Source organism: Erigeron canadensis, chromosome 1, assembly GCF_010389155.1.
Source record: "Erigeron canadensis isolate Cc75 chromosome 1, C_canadensis_v1, whole genome shotgun sequence".
NCBI lineage: Eukaryota > Viridiplantae > Streptophyta > Magnoliopsida > Asterales > Asteraceae > Erigeron > Erigeron canadensis.
This window is the reverse complement of record NC_057761.1, coordinates 40859399-40874998: the sequence shown is the minus strand read 5'-3', so window position 1 is coordinate 40874998 and position 15600 is coordinate 40859399. Positions and strand designations below refer to the sequence as shown.

Genomic DNA, 15600 nt, shown 5'->3' with positions numbered 1-15600 from the left:
TTAACTTTTAAAACTTTAAAATAAATAAAAATCAATTATAGGCAAATAATATTCACGTTTAATCCTTTACGATAACAAACGTCAAATGGAAGTATTTTTAAAAATTTCAGATATTATTCGAAATATCCGAAAACCTTATTTCAAAAATAAAATAAAATAATAATATCGGAAACTATGACACTATTTGAAAATATCTGATCTATAACCAATATTCGAATATATATACTTCCTTATAAAACAAACTAGCTTTAAGTCATTAAGAATCTGATAAATCTAAAATGTCTCTCATCTTAATACATCTTTCTATACCCACCTCTACAATTGGACTAAACTACCCCCGAATCTATCTCATTCTTAAAACAAAATTCTGCCGCAACACGCGGGTATTATGCTCGTATATATATATATATAGAGAGAGAGGGGGGGGGGGAAAGTTTCCTTATTTTGAAAATCATTTTTTTTTTGTAAAACCATGAGAACTCTTAAAATATATATATTTGTTCACTTGTTTTTTTTTGTTCATTTACATGTGAAATGATATAAAAATGTATGTTGTCAAAGAAACTTTTTTTAAGAAACCTTCAAAATAGCCTTTTGTGAACGTGTGAATGAATTTGTTCACGTTTTTTGTTCATATGTGACAAACGGCTATATATAAGGCTTTGAAAATAAATTTTCTTCTGCAACATATGTTTTTATAACGTTTCACATGTGAATGGGAAAAAAAAAACATGTGATCCAATATGAAATTTAGGAGTTCTCACGGTTCTTACAAAAAAAAATGGGTTCTCAGAATAAGGATTATATATATATATATATGGATAACATTTCAGTAAGAACACCCTTAAAATAAGAACATGGTAAAAACACTAAAAAAAATCATTTTGATGCATTAAAAGTCCATAAACTAATATACTATATAACTAGTTATCATTATTTAAGTGTTTAACGACATACTGATTCATCAAAACTGAAAAAATCACGTTTTTTTTGTTGGATGCATCCATTTTGATGAATATTCATCCAAGATGGATGCACAAAACAAAAAACATGATTTTCTTGATTTTGACAAATTAATGTGTTGTTAAACACTTAAATAATGATAATTAGTTATACACCATGTTAGTTTATGGACTTTTATTGCATCAAAATATAGTTTTTAAGTGTTCTCACTATATTCATATTTTGAGATTGTTTTTATTTGATTGGCCCCTATATATGTACATTTAAAAGTTTTGATATTTCGGATAGTTCGAATATCCAATTATTCAAATATTTGTTCGGTTATTAAAATCCATTATCCGAAATTTTGGATATCTGAAATTCGGGTATCCAAAACTTCGGACATCCAATTTTAAACACCCTTATACAAAAATAAGATAAATATTATCTCTACTAGCAAGAAAAGAATATATCCTATTTGTAACATTCAAAACTTTCCAAGATTGACTTATTGACTTGATCATTAGTCAACGTTAAGTTTCGTCAAGTTTATATGTCTTTATTGGTTTATGTGTGATTAATGTGCTATATGTGTAAGGGTTTAATACTTTAATGACTGATGTGTTAATGTGTTTAAGGTATATTTTATATGCCTTTAGAGGTGGTTGAAGTATTTAATGTGTTGTAAGTGTTCTCAATAGATGATTTTAGCCTATTATGATTTATAAAGTCGTCTAGGGACTAGTTTTGACATATGGGAATACTCAAAAACAGGAATAGGGTCTAGAGCAGGTCATTAGCTTCTGATTATTGATCTTAGCCTCTTCTCTTTGAACCATAACCGCCTCTCCTTCCTCCCATAAGATTTCCTTGCCAAGATCATTCAAACGTGTTGATTCAGGTGTGATTGACCAAGCCTTTCTCATCCTCTTTGTAATCTACAGGTAGTGCATGTATTCCTTTCATGATTTCATGTTTTACGAGTCCTTTAAACCCATTGATTTCTGGTCTTAGGGTTTGGGTTGGATTTCATTATGTCTATAATCGATTTTAGGTCATTACTAGTGTTAAATCAATTGTATAATGTGTGTAATGAATCCATGAACCTATTGATGATTTCATAATGTTTTTTAAGTCATAATTTGGTGTATATGAATTGTAAAGGTCATGGTAAATGTGTGATGGTCGAAATTGCTTACAAAACTAAAGGTTTACAAGATCTGAAAAATTTAGTAATATTGCAAAAATCATATCTCTTTATATTAAAAGAGTTAGAAGATGAATCTTATATTTTTGAAAATTTTTATTTGGCCTCTTGAATCGATATGAATAAAGTTTATGATGATTTTGCCCATAGATAAGCGAAAAGTGCCGATATTCAAAAGTGGTCGAATTTCAGACGATTTGTGCAGGCCTATCTTGTAAACGTCATAAATCATTAGTTAGAGAACTTCAAGAGTCAAACTTTATATTTCTGGAAAGTTCTTTAACTTCCCTACATTTCTTAAGAACTAAGTTTTGACTAATTTGGTCATCTTGAGGTCGAAAAGTTGTCTGCAAGTGAAGGTTGCGAGTCTGAAAGTTGATGTCAACGAGACCACTAGTGGCTCGACAAGATCGTGGTCAGGTCTCACCCTTAATGCATTCGGGATCTTGAGATCGACGAGACCATCCCTAGGCTCGGCGAGATGAGCCGGCAGAAAGGTACTAAGCGCGTTTAAGTGTCTAGTTGACTTATATATTCATCCTTCTTGTACCATAGGTTGTTGGGAACTTTGACATGCTGAGGTTTCAACAAACATAGTTTTCATATAATAACTTCCCAAATGTTGTCTTATTTGCTTATGGGTATTCGGGATTATACGGGAGGTGATATGGGCTATGTAGATGAATATTGATGCCTGAAATGCTACCCCAATGATATGAGATGATATGTTTTGAGATGAGATGCTATGAAATGCTTTGAGATGTTATGAAATACGATATGTAATAATATATGTTACGAGATAGATGATATACAATGATATACGATATGAGACGATCGATGATATGCAATGATACGCGATATGAGACGATAGATGATATACAATGAAATATGATATGAGATGAAAGATTATATGCAACGACTTACGGTACGTGATGAACTATTATATGCAATGATAGGTGATATGTATATGTGCATGTGTAGATTGAAATGAGCTAGATGTTGAATAAAGTGCGAGGCATGGGTAGATTGCAATGAAGATGGCTTTAGTTTACCCATAGTAGCTTCTCATATTAGACAATTGCTTTTTGTACGTATAGAAATTAACGACATGTAATTACTTAGATGTCGGTTATTTAATGTTTGGCAACCATTGGATTTCCATTTGAACTTATTGTGATGACATTGCTAGTAACACCATTTAATAAATGAGCCAAATTAATCCTTTTGGTTTGATCTTATAAAGTTTGTTTCCGCTATCTTTTAACGCCGGTAGGCGAAAGTTTTTGAAAATCCATATTTTTAAACAACGGGTGTTACACTTTTAAATCATACCCTGTATAAAAATGAATTTTATTTCTATCTTTTTTGTAAATCCTCTCCTTCCATTTCATATCATTGTCATAGAAAATAACCAAATATTTTATAAATTTTAAATTACTTGATAAATACAAAAGTAAATGTAGGGGACAAATTAAATAAGAACACCCTTAAAATAAGACCACGATGAAAACACTTAAAAACTTTATTTTGATGCATCCATAAAACTAACATAGTGTATAACTAATTATCATCAGTTAAGTATTTAAGAACATATTGGTCTGTCAAAATCAAGAAAATTATGATTTGTTTTGTGCATCCATCTTGGATGCATATTTATCAAAATAATGCATCCAACAGTTAAATAAAGATAATTAGTTATGCACTATGTTAGTTTTATGGACTTTTAATGCATCAAAATGATGTTTTTAAGTATTCTCGTCGTTCTTATTTTAAGAGTGTTCTTACCGAAGTATTAGCAAAATAATGTATATGCATCTATGGTACCCCTTTTTTTTTTTTTTTTAATAAAGTCAGCTTTTATTCATATTGCACCCCCAAATTGGAAAGGCGGAAACAACAATATACAAAACATACACTACTTTATCACATCAAAATTGCATTATTCTTCCCATGTTATAGATTTGTATTTAGTTCTATTCTTCTGTCACAAAAATATGAGGATCCCATCAGAATTTACACTAAAATTGGAAAAATGCTCCAGCTTTTCAAATATACCAAAACATGATCATGATAATTTTTTTGAGCACTTTCAACAAAACGAGAGCAAGTACCCGCGCGTTGCAGCGATAAGATGGTGGGGTGATAGTATATAGGGTGTGATAGCCAAATGCCTTAGCCGTACGGGCTTCGCTCTCGGATTTAAAAATTCGTCAAAAGTATATCGAATAACATCTCTAATGAAAGAGCATGAAATTTTAAAAACGCCCATATAATTTTTATAATTTATCGATGTACGGTATTTGAGATAAAAGATTTTGAATAAATTGAAGAAATAAATGATTTATGGAAGAGAGAGAAAAAAGATAATTGATTGAGATTTGAGTAGAGAGAAAAAGGGTGTTTGGTAATATAGAATTGATAGAAGGAGCATTTTAGGGAAGTAAATGTTGAAACTTAAACTGTTAGACATGGACTTTTTGCTTTATAATATACTATATATATAGATATAGATAGATATGTAAGTTCTTATGTAAAATGTAAATGAAAAGTAATTGGAAACCTTTACCACGAAAGGAACCATTCTCAGCCACTCATTTTCATTTCCTTTTATCCTCTTTTTCTCTCTCCATCACCACCATGCCACCACCCCCATCATTCATCGATGCCATCACTATCACCATCCGTTGGTTAGTGCAGGACGAAGTCATGACGATTAAAGACGAAATGCGGTAGGTAGATCACTCCATCGCCTATCACTCGCTACCTATCACCTATAACGGGGGAAAATGGAAAAAATGGTGATAGGTGGCAAGAGGAGTATAGGAAATGAATGAAATGATGAAAAATATATGGTTGAGATTTATTATCAAAATGATAATAAGCTTATGATATAAAAAAAAACTTTAATAATTAACGGGATTAATTTGTCACGTGAAAATTCTTCTTTCAGGATTTTAGTTATATTTCGAGATCTTTGCCATTAGGGTGGACGGAGTAGGTAGGGCACCGGGCCGGTACTGGTTGACACACCGCGCTGACCCCCCGGTACCGATTGGATGGGGAGGAAGTTGGGCACAGCGGTGCCAGTCTACGTGTCGATACTTTCGAACGTTACACCAATTAAAAAAAAGGAATGAAGCCCACAATCAAACGGTCACAACCTCTTCTCTCTTTCTCTTTTCTTCTTCATTTTTTTCTTTTTCTTCTTCTGTGCGCAACCTCTTTCCTTTTCTTCTTCTTAATTTTTTTTTTTTCAATCTAAACCATCAAAATTGAATAGGGGGAAGAAACAAAAAGAACCCATTTTCTCAAATCTACCAAAAAATAAATAGAAATGAAATTAAATTAGAAAAGGGTGGGGAGGGGAGGGGTGGCGAGGTGCTCCTAGCATTAGGGGAGGGGAGGGGAAGAGAAGAAAAATCGGGGAGAGGAGGGTTTTGGTTAAGAAAAAGGAGCCAAATCTAAATGTCCACCAAATGTTTCAAGTTGAAACATTTCAAGGTTTTGGTTTTGCTACAATATTATAATCAAATCGACCACAATACTACTGGCTCTCTCTTCTGTAGATACAAAATATAATCAAATCATTCCCACCAAAATACTTGGCTCCATTGTCACTTGCATCCTCCCATTACATAATAGATTTAGTTATTCTTCTTGGACCTCCCACCTTTCTTTTTAGGCTTCGTGTTCTTCCCAGATTCAGTCACCTCTTCTTTAGTCTCCTTTCTGAAATCAACAACAAAATCATCTGTTAGCCAAATCCATCCATAGTAGCATTACAGACATAGTTTTCGTAATGATATTCTTGTTTTGAGAATTGCCATTGCCAAGTACATATACAGTAGTTAGTTTGATGTTAACGATATCCATAATACATCCATAAGTAGGTTCGTCCTATGTCCCGTGTCCATGATGATGACACAAGTGGGAAAACATCAAATAGGGTTGACATAAGAGATTTGTAATGCTCTGAACTTACTTGGTTTGTTTTGCATTTTCCAAGTCATCTATAGCTGCCTGCACCGCATGAAGTGCCACTTTCTTCACCTACCATAAAAGCATTTGCACCTTCTTTATTTTATAACAAAGCAAATAAAATCGATGAAACTCATTATTATCCGAATAGCCTCTTACACTCTTTCAAAAGAATGTTATAATTTGAACCACAAAATGCAGATGCAAATCTGGTTTCTGGTATAATAAAATCAATGTTTGGCTTGTTCATTAATGTCTATGCAATATGTGTAATTGTTGACTTGTATCTAAAGAATATAGTCAATGGACGATATTTCAACACATACTGAACAAATAGTTTACCTCCAACTTATCTTCTTTTGCCCTGTGATTCTGGGGAAGAGCACGAAAATCTTCGGACAACCGGATACATTCATCAACATTTTCAGGAGAAACAAAGTCCAATGCAACTTTTATACAAGAGTTGCCATCTCCAGAATTACTCCCCCGCCTCACAGACAACTCATATTCTCATTTTATTCGGGATTTACTACCATGGAAATCATGTTTGCCCTTTCGCATTCAATTCCATTTAGCTTTCAATTTCATTATGTATTTTGGATAGTCCAGATGAAATTTGTGTTTGCAACACCATTTTTACCATTATACCCTATTTTTCCAGCAGTGTGTTTGATGGTTAATTTTTGGCTAGGGTTTGTGCAGAAGTCATTTTTGAATCGTTTGTTACCGTTTTTTAGTTCTAATTCGAAGTAATGTGTTAAAAATCATAATTTTTAGTTTTCCAGCCACATGTACAAGTCAATGTGGGTCAACGAGTGTGGTGACCGATAACCTTTACATTATACATATATAGATTTATATGATTATATCTATGGGATACTGACATACGAATATAACCACCTATGACAAAATGGTTATGTAATGTAGTGTAATGACCGGTAACCATTTTGTTATAGGTGGTTACATTCATACACCATTATCCCTAAAGATAACATAGAAGAGATCCCAACGAAACCAAAAAAAAAAGCACCTTCCAATAAACAAACATAAAACCGTTGCATCGTGCCACAAATAGAATACCGCTTACTTATAACAAGATATATATTTAAGAAATGCAGTCTCATCCAAGTATTACCGCTTACAATCATGATATAATTAAAAACTACTAGCTAGGGTAGTTCTCCATTGTAACCACACACAAAAGGAATTGATCATATTCTATACAATTCCCATTTTGTTCATTTCCATTCTCCACAGTAGGATGAGCTTTTAGACCGAAACCCGTGACCCGCCCGCGATCCGCCCGTGCCCGACACGCCCGACATCCAAACGGGCCGGTTCACGGTTCACTAATTAAGTGCTTCTCGGTTCGGGCCGGGTCAAAACCGTGGGTTGCCAGTTTGACCCGGCTAACCCGGCAAAACTTGAAAGTAAGTTTTTTTGGGGGTTTTTAATGCTATGCCACGAAGAAGATAAAGGGAAAAAAAGAGATTTTAGGATAGAAGAAAGTCATGAAATCAGGAAACATTACCAGAGCTTTTATTTATGTTTGTATAGATATATAGTTTGTGATATTAGCTCAGGAAAGGGAAAATCTATATAAGTGCAAAAGATTTATAATTTTGGTGGTGATATTGGCGGGACGTGTGGAGGTCGGGTGGGGAAAAATTTATTGGAGCAAAAGAGAGACAAAACATATACACTTTATAAGTGAGAGAGAAACTAATATTCAGAGAGCTACATAAAGTCAATAAAATTATTTTGTTTGAATGTGTAAAAGAGTCACATGACTTCCTGCACATTTTTATTTACAACCTCTATCTAGCTATCTATATCTACTTGCCATTAAAAAAAAAAATAATCAACCTACACCTACTCCACTTTTAAAAGGAACGTGACTTCCACCCCACCACATAACACACATTTCACAAAATCCAATTTCTCCCTCTCTCTAGTTACGAAAAGCACCACTTCACTAGTTAACCCACTTCACAAAAAACCACCAAAAATCCATTTCTGTAATATGTATTGCATTTCTAGCAATAATTGTTTCTAATTTTATGTATATCCATCATCAGAAGTACATGTAGATCAAAGAAGCCCAACAAGTAAAGTCCATTTTCGGGTCAACCCTTAAAACCCGAACCCGACCCGCTAAAACCCGTCCCGACCCGAGGTTCAACGGGCCGGGTTTCGGTTCCACTTTTCAAGCATTTTCGGGTTACGGGTCATGGCGGTTCGGGCCGGGTCATGCCGGTTTTCAACCCCCGTGTACACCCCTACTCCACAGCACCATGCTCTAAGCCTCGAGCGATTCCAGCGAAAACAAATAAGGGACGTCCATTTGAAATTGATATATTAATTCTAGCTTGTGCGAAGTCTCACCATTTGGGTCCCCCAGGAATTCAATATAACGGCTCCAGCTATTCATAGTAAACCCAAATATAATTAGGCACTGCTTATTCACATATAAGTGTCAAAAATACCACTCACAGAAACATAATTATGTGAGTACATACTTACATATACATACTTACAAAAACAAACATAAAACCACGTGTACACAAAGGTGGACAGCTGAGTCTATAGATATGTATACACATAATGTATACGAGAGTAAGTACCCGCGCGTTGCGGCGGTGAGATGGTGGGGTGATAGCTAGGTCAGAGGGTGTGATAGTCAAATGCCTACGGCCTCCGCCCTCCACCCTCGGATTTAAAAATTCGTCGAAAGTATATCGAATGACATCTCTAATGAAAGAGCAGGAAATTTTATGAACATCCATACAATTTTTATAATTTATCGACGTATGATTTTTGAGATAAAAGATTTTGAATGAATTAGAGGAATAAATTATTTATGGAAGAGAGAGAAAAAAGATGATTGGTTGAGATTTGAGGAGAGAGAAAAGGTATTATGGTTATTGATAAATATAGAATAGATGAGAGGGGTATTTTGAGGATGTACTTAAAATCAATATTGAAAATTTCAATTCAATGTTGAAAATCTGAAAGGAATCTGCTTTATAATATAGTATAGATAGGCATAACTGATACACATAGTAGATATAGGTACATCTATGTGTGTGTAGAAGTATTTGTGTCTATAGATATGTGCGAGTCTGATTTGAATTAAAGCTTCAGATATAAATATAATTACTAACCGAAGCCAGTCAGCCCGCCAGTCACCAAGTGCGTTTGATTGCTTCTTTACTGCTCTGTAAAGCTGATCCAAGTAGTATAAAAGCAATCCATTTTCATAATCAGGATCCTCCCAAGCCCCCTGCAACAAAGAGAAGCCATGGCTATTAGAGAGGCCTTTTGTGATATGATGGCACCAGCCTCCAACAGAAATACCTTTTAAATATGGGTTTTGTGTGTGTGTGTGTGGTGGGGGGGAATTCAAAGCTGTTTTAATTAAAAGGAATAACAAGTTGTGAAAGACGAATTAGAGTCCCATGACACTTTAACCCGAGTCTCAAACGATTCCATTTTTAATCTTGCATTTGATGGACAAACATATAAGAGGCTACGGTTGGAATTCTTGTATTTGTTGACTCACCCCCGCTACTCGTCCTTTGGACCCTTCGCCCGCCCGCCACCAATGGAAGCAAGTTATCAGCAAAAAATAGAATAGTAAACTTTACCGGACATGAAGACAAAGGGATCTTTTGCTTCCCAACATACTTCTCAACAACCAATAGTAGCCGTGTTCTTTCAGCTTGACCAATTCTCTCCTTGTATTTTGTCATCCTAGTACCCTTAAGACCCACAAGTCATAAGATAGCTGAATAATAGACCATGTAAGGCACTAGAAGTGTCCCATGATGCATCAAACAGCAACAAAAAGAAGATGAATGCAACAGAAATCTAGCTCATACAAAGACGTGTCGGTAATTTATTAGTTACCATGTTTGGATACAGTTCTATATTTCCATTCGAGCTAACTGAAATCAGATACGAAACTCAACTCTGAGTTCTGATTAACACCCTCTCAAATCCAACTGTCCATGACCATTAGAGACCAGAACAAAGGTTAATAGCCTCATGTGCTACGCATGCTTAGTAGGTTTCAACTTTGATGCTACCTAAATTTGCAACGACTAAAAATATGTACAAACACAATTCTTAAAGTTTTCCTACGGGGCCAAGAAGACTAAACTAGTTTCCTTTTTCCTTTTGAAAGTTTTTCCCTTGGTTAAGGGTTACCCCAAATGGCAAGCCATTTTTGGTTCATTGTAGCGGTCTAACCTGGCTTTGGCCGAAATTCGCCTGCGTTTGAACTTAAGACCTTTTGTGAGGAAACAAAATACTTGTCAGTTGCCCTAAACCACTTGCACATGGATTTCAGAGAAGGGTTGCAACACAGGACAGGGTCACCCGTTAAAGTAGTACTCTCTCCTCTAGAAAAAATATATTTTATATTATGACTCTTGTACCCTTTTTCACTTTTAAACTACGAAAACGACATATACGTAGACATTGGCTAGTTTCAGGCTAACATGAGTCAACAATGACTGACTGAGCTATTTCGATCATTCTTCCACCATCCTGCCCTATCTACATCGCACGCCCCACCCACCAACCACAATAACAACGAGAGCGATATTTAAAAATAATATATCATGTAATGAATTACCAGTTTGTCCAATGCATATGATAGTATACCCACACCGAGAGAGAGAAAGATTGTCGGTATAAAAGCAAGAATGACAAACTTGCTCTGACGGGCCAACAATAAGTGGTATTACAGATTAGGGATTGTCCTGTTATACATGATCATTAGAAATACATCGCTAACGATTGGGCCGACATAATAAAATGCTTGATTCAACTTACTTTTCAACTTCAAGATTTAGCTTCAAGAGCTGTCAATCACCAAAAAAAATATATTTATATATATAAAAGAAATCAAGTGACGATTTGAAATTAGGGACCAAAAAGAGAGAGGAAAGAGTGCTAGTAAATTTTACTTGGCTAAGCATTGAATGAGCAGATACTCCCCCAAAAAGACTTCGTTGCTCTCCGAAACTACATCAATATTGATTGATAAACTTATGCAGATTACAAAAATATTAAAGCTAAAACTTGTCGGGACAAAGTAACTACATCCACAGCATAGTGTAAGATAACAAAATGTTATAGATCAAGGCCAATTACTAACTTGCAAACATTTTCACAAAGTTGTTACAAGAAGAACAAATAGATTATGTTTGTAACAAGTTGGTAACGCAAGGCATATACATCTTTAGGGTATTTAGTCGCCACCCACATAGATTATGTTTACACGTCTCATGCAATTTCAAACTGTTTACAGTCATTGACTAAAAATACCAGCACATACTATCGGGTACAAGTCCAGATACACCACGCTAATCAGACCAATATTACACCTCCATCATTTTTATCCAACTTCTGATATTTGTATCTTTTGGCTTTCAACACATTAAGGTTTGGAAGAACACGAACCAAGTATTCCAATAATGGTAATAACCAATATATAAGAGAACATATACCTTTTCTCTACAATATTATACATTTCTTCGTCTGATGCATTTGGTGGGAACTTTAGACCTGTTAGTTCGCCAAAGTCCAACAACATGCTACAAAAAGAAGATGATTTCCAACCCACTTCAGAAAACATTACATTAAACTTTATTCTTAGATGCATGATTTACATTCGACTATATAAATTTCATTCAAATTTCACAAATAGGTAATATGCATGGTACCACACCACCCAAAAAAACAATACTTGGTATGAAAACATCCAAATACATTAGAAATAGAATTGTGGAAATTTTCTAAACATTAATACCCAAAATAAACAAAAAACAAGAATGAGTTAAAGCAAAACCTTTTGTTAGTCAATCTTCTAAATGATAACATGTACCGATTGTTTGTTTACGACTACAAGTTATTTTATAGATAGCTAATTAATAGAGAAAAATAAAGGACATGGTATGAGCAATATGAGTTTCAAAATGTAAGCTCTCCAACTAACCCGTGTAGTGAATCAGAAGTTGCTTGCAGTCGTTTGGATTCTATCACTCCCCTGCTAGTGTTACTGTCGCTGTATGCCTCGACAAGTCCATCTCTTATGTACATAAGCTGAAATAGACTAAAGTCATCAACAAAACGATTTGGGCAAAAGTAGAATGACAAGAAGATGTGCACATGCACGTGTCAGTAAGGTGTAGAGGAAGATGAAGGAATGCATTTAAAAGATAACAATAGGCAGTTAGTCACCTAAAGGCAAAGCGAATGTCACATAGTGTTAATTCTTATACAGAAAACTACCCTTCCTAGACATTACTTTATAGATAACTGAATGCAAGATTAAAACATGTTTTCAGGAAATTTAAAGCACTGATCTACAAGAGTTGCAATACTGCCATAAGTCAAACGGATGAAGCATACCGGTTGCTCGACATTGTCCCTCAAAAACCGAACTGTTGAATCTTTTGTCTCGAGGACCCAGTTACTGATGATGCCTGAAAGTCTACCATCACGCAGAAGCCACAATGAAAGAACTGAAATTCCAATAGCCCCAAAGGTGTAGTGCATCAAGCGCCGAGACTTTATCTTCTGCTCGTGCTCATTGGTGAGCTGGACAACACAAGAGCACGAGAAATCTTAATCATAACAACAAACAAATGATAAATAAACTAATAGCCCAAAGTGTGGTTTGTCCTTGAATTCAGACATATCAAACTGTCTTTGAATACTAAAACGGGTGAGACTTCCTTTACAGCTTCAGTACTTACGGAAAAAAGATGTATCTTAAGGAAATTGTCTTAATTGACTGTTATAACCATACGTAGCGCACGATAACAGGGATCCCTGTACAGGGGGGAAATGGTTCATAGGACTTTACTTATAGTTAATAAAACAGATCTTATGGCTAATGTGTGGTTATCACTAATCATATGTTTGTTTCTCTATAAAGATAAAATACTGGAGATCGACAAACATAGAAACAGCAAAAAATGGTATTCTTACCAGCAAAGATAAAAATTGGTCTAGCTTGTTTAGATTTGATGAAATCACATCAACAGCTTCGGTGAGTTGAGTATGGTTAAGATAGTCAATGTGTTCATATGGCAGCCGCGCAAACGACAAAGATCCCAACTGCAGATTTGAAATGAGACGATTTAAAAAAAATAAACATGTAGTAAGTTAAATACCAAATTCAAAAGTAGCTAGGTTGAGGGATCAGGGCACTAACATGAGTTTTGCCGATCTTATTTTTCAATACCAGAAAGTAATCATTGATAGTGCGCAGTAATAGAGATTGTGCTGCAGGCTTTTTGTTGTCATATCTATGAAGCTCGACATAGAACTAATGTGATAACGAAAAGTTAGGAACAAAAGGTTATATGTAAGTGATTGTATATAAAAAAGAACGTTTATTGCACATACCTTTGATAAAAAAATAGCCAAGTTGAAGTTGAGAATATCCAAGATGGGATAGGCTGGATCGGAATCTCTGGAGCTCTGTTGGTTAGAAGTTGGACTAGGTTATTAACTTGTATGATCACATACATCAAATAGAATTTTATTAATTATTCCGAGGGAGTGGTTATATAACTTAAAAACCAAAAAAGTAAGCTCAATTGGATAGAGCTTCAAACGCATACATTATCAAAATCAACAAGATATGTTTATCACAATACATATAATTACTTATACACACACACACACACACAAAACCAACCGGATGTTGTGCAGCGAGTTCTTTTGATCTCAGCTGAATAGCATGATAATTGTTTAAGTTATGCTTCCAGATATCCTACATAACCGGAAACACAGTTTCACCAAGCCTGGTTTGGACGACAAACACAAAAAAGGGGGGAAATTAATATATACATATGCTACACTATAGTATTAGTAGTAAATTTTGGGGAAGAAAAACTATATAAAAAAAAAAACGTTACGTGCGAGGGTTAGCAAATTTTGGAAGTGGGAAGATCTTATCTTCGTTGTTTTTGTTGACGATTTCCATGATCTTTTCAGAAGAAGAACGAACTGCATCAACAATCCGTTCGTATAAACTGTTTCCATATTCCACTTTTTTGAGCAGTTCGTTTTTTCCTTTTCTTTCTATGTTGTTTTCGATCGGATTCGAGAACAAAAAGAAGAAAAAGTTAGTTGGGCGGGTTTCGTATGTGTGTTCGCGGGTTTGGTATAATCTTTTATATACAACTAACTTAACCACTTATTAACCAATCATAATTCTCGATTTCTCTTAATTGAATTTTGATGATATCATAAATAAATTATATTATTTTATATTTAATTATGAATAATAATCTAGATAAATATAAATACGTAAAAAAAAGCCTATCTTATTAAATAAACATCGACTTTAGTTGAAACAAGATATATGAACTCAATCTTAAATTATTGATAAAAACAAAAAAACTTTCAAAATTATATACTAATTTGATAATGTTGTAAAACCCGTATATTTGATACGGGTCTAAAATCTAGTAATTTGCTAAACTTTTACCGAAAATTATATACTTATACTTGGGGTGAGTTATTTTGAGAATTTACAAATAAAAAATAAGACGTGAATAATTTCAAACTACTTATTTTTTTTTATTTTCTCTCTCTTTCATAAAGTATGTAAATTCATCCAAATCATTCAAAATGTTTTATCTCACAAACCGTAAATCGTTAGATGGGAAAAAAAAATATAGGTAGTCTTAAAATTTTGTCATCTTTCATTAGAGATGCAATTCGATATACTTTTAAAAACTTTTTAATTTTCGTTTTCTTTTTGATACTTACACATAACCTACACATGAGCAAGTTGAACGAAAATTGTGATTTGGAACGGGTTTCGCCCTTAAGGAAATTCATAAACTAAAGCTAGTGGGGGTGATAGGTTATTGAGGGTGATAGGTCATAGAGGGTGATAGGTCATAGGGGTTGATCGGTGATGGGTGATCTACCGAACGGGCTCCGCCCTTGGCCACCATGGCTTCGCCATGGATTGGCGGGCTCTGCCCTTAACCTTCATTATTGTGTACAGATGATTATTTACCAATTTACATGTGAAAACAACGATTCTACACATGTGCAGTGTAGGTACACAATTACAAGGCGGAAAAAAAAACGAAATTTAAAAAGTCGTCAAAAGTATATCGAATTGCATCCCTAATGAAAGAGGACGGAATTTTTAGACTACCCATATTTTTTTTATCTAACGATTTACGGTTTGTGAGATAAAACATTCTGAATTATTTAAGTGAATTTTCTTATTTAATTGAACAGAGAGAAAAGAAGAGAAAATATGTGATGAGAAATTGTTCTCGCATTCTTTTTTATTACTGTATCATAAAAAAATGAATATGCTTCATTCATAATTTGTGAGTAAAAAATAAATTGTGGTTAAAGTAAATTGGTGATCTAAACTAAATTTTAATAAGCAAAAATGATAAATATATGTTTAGTTAGAGTTTTGG

The 15600-nt window shown here is 34.3% G+C and overlaps 1 protein-coding gene and 1 long non-coding RNA gene across 2 annotated transcripts; both read right to left on the bottom strand.

Moving 5' to 3' along the window:
- Positions 1-5606: 5606 nt before the first annotated feature.
- LOC122597422 lies at positions 5607-6565 on the bottom strand. The gene is made up of 3 exons (XR_006323423.1): positions 6470-6565; positions 6132-6199; positions 5607-5878 (listed from the first exon to the last, which is right to left on the bottom strand). It is a non-coding gene; the product is annotated as an uncharacterized LOC122597422 (long non-coding RNA).
- A 1300-nt stretch (positions 6566-7865) lies between these two features.
- LOC122592446 (protein DGS1, mitochondrial-like) lies at positions 7866-15155 on the bottom strand. The gene is made up of 14 exons (XM_043764677.1): positions 15150-15155; positions 13845-13919; positions 13550-13624; positions 13356-13469; positions 13130-13258; positions 12548-12736; positions 12132-12238; positions 11644-11730; positions 11101-11158; positions 10967-10995; positions 10767-10893; positions 9775-9888; positions 9292-9410; positions 7866-8550 (listed from the first exon to the last, which is right to left on the bottom strand). Exons 1-11 carry the CDS (start codon positions 15153-15155, stop codon positions 10875-10877), a joined length of 888 nt encoding a protein of 295 aa, XP_043620612.1. The 3' UTR covers positions 7866-8550; positions 9292-9410; positions 9775-9888; positions 10767-10874.
- Positions 15156-15600: the final 445 nt, after the last annotated feature.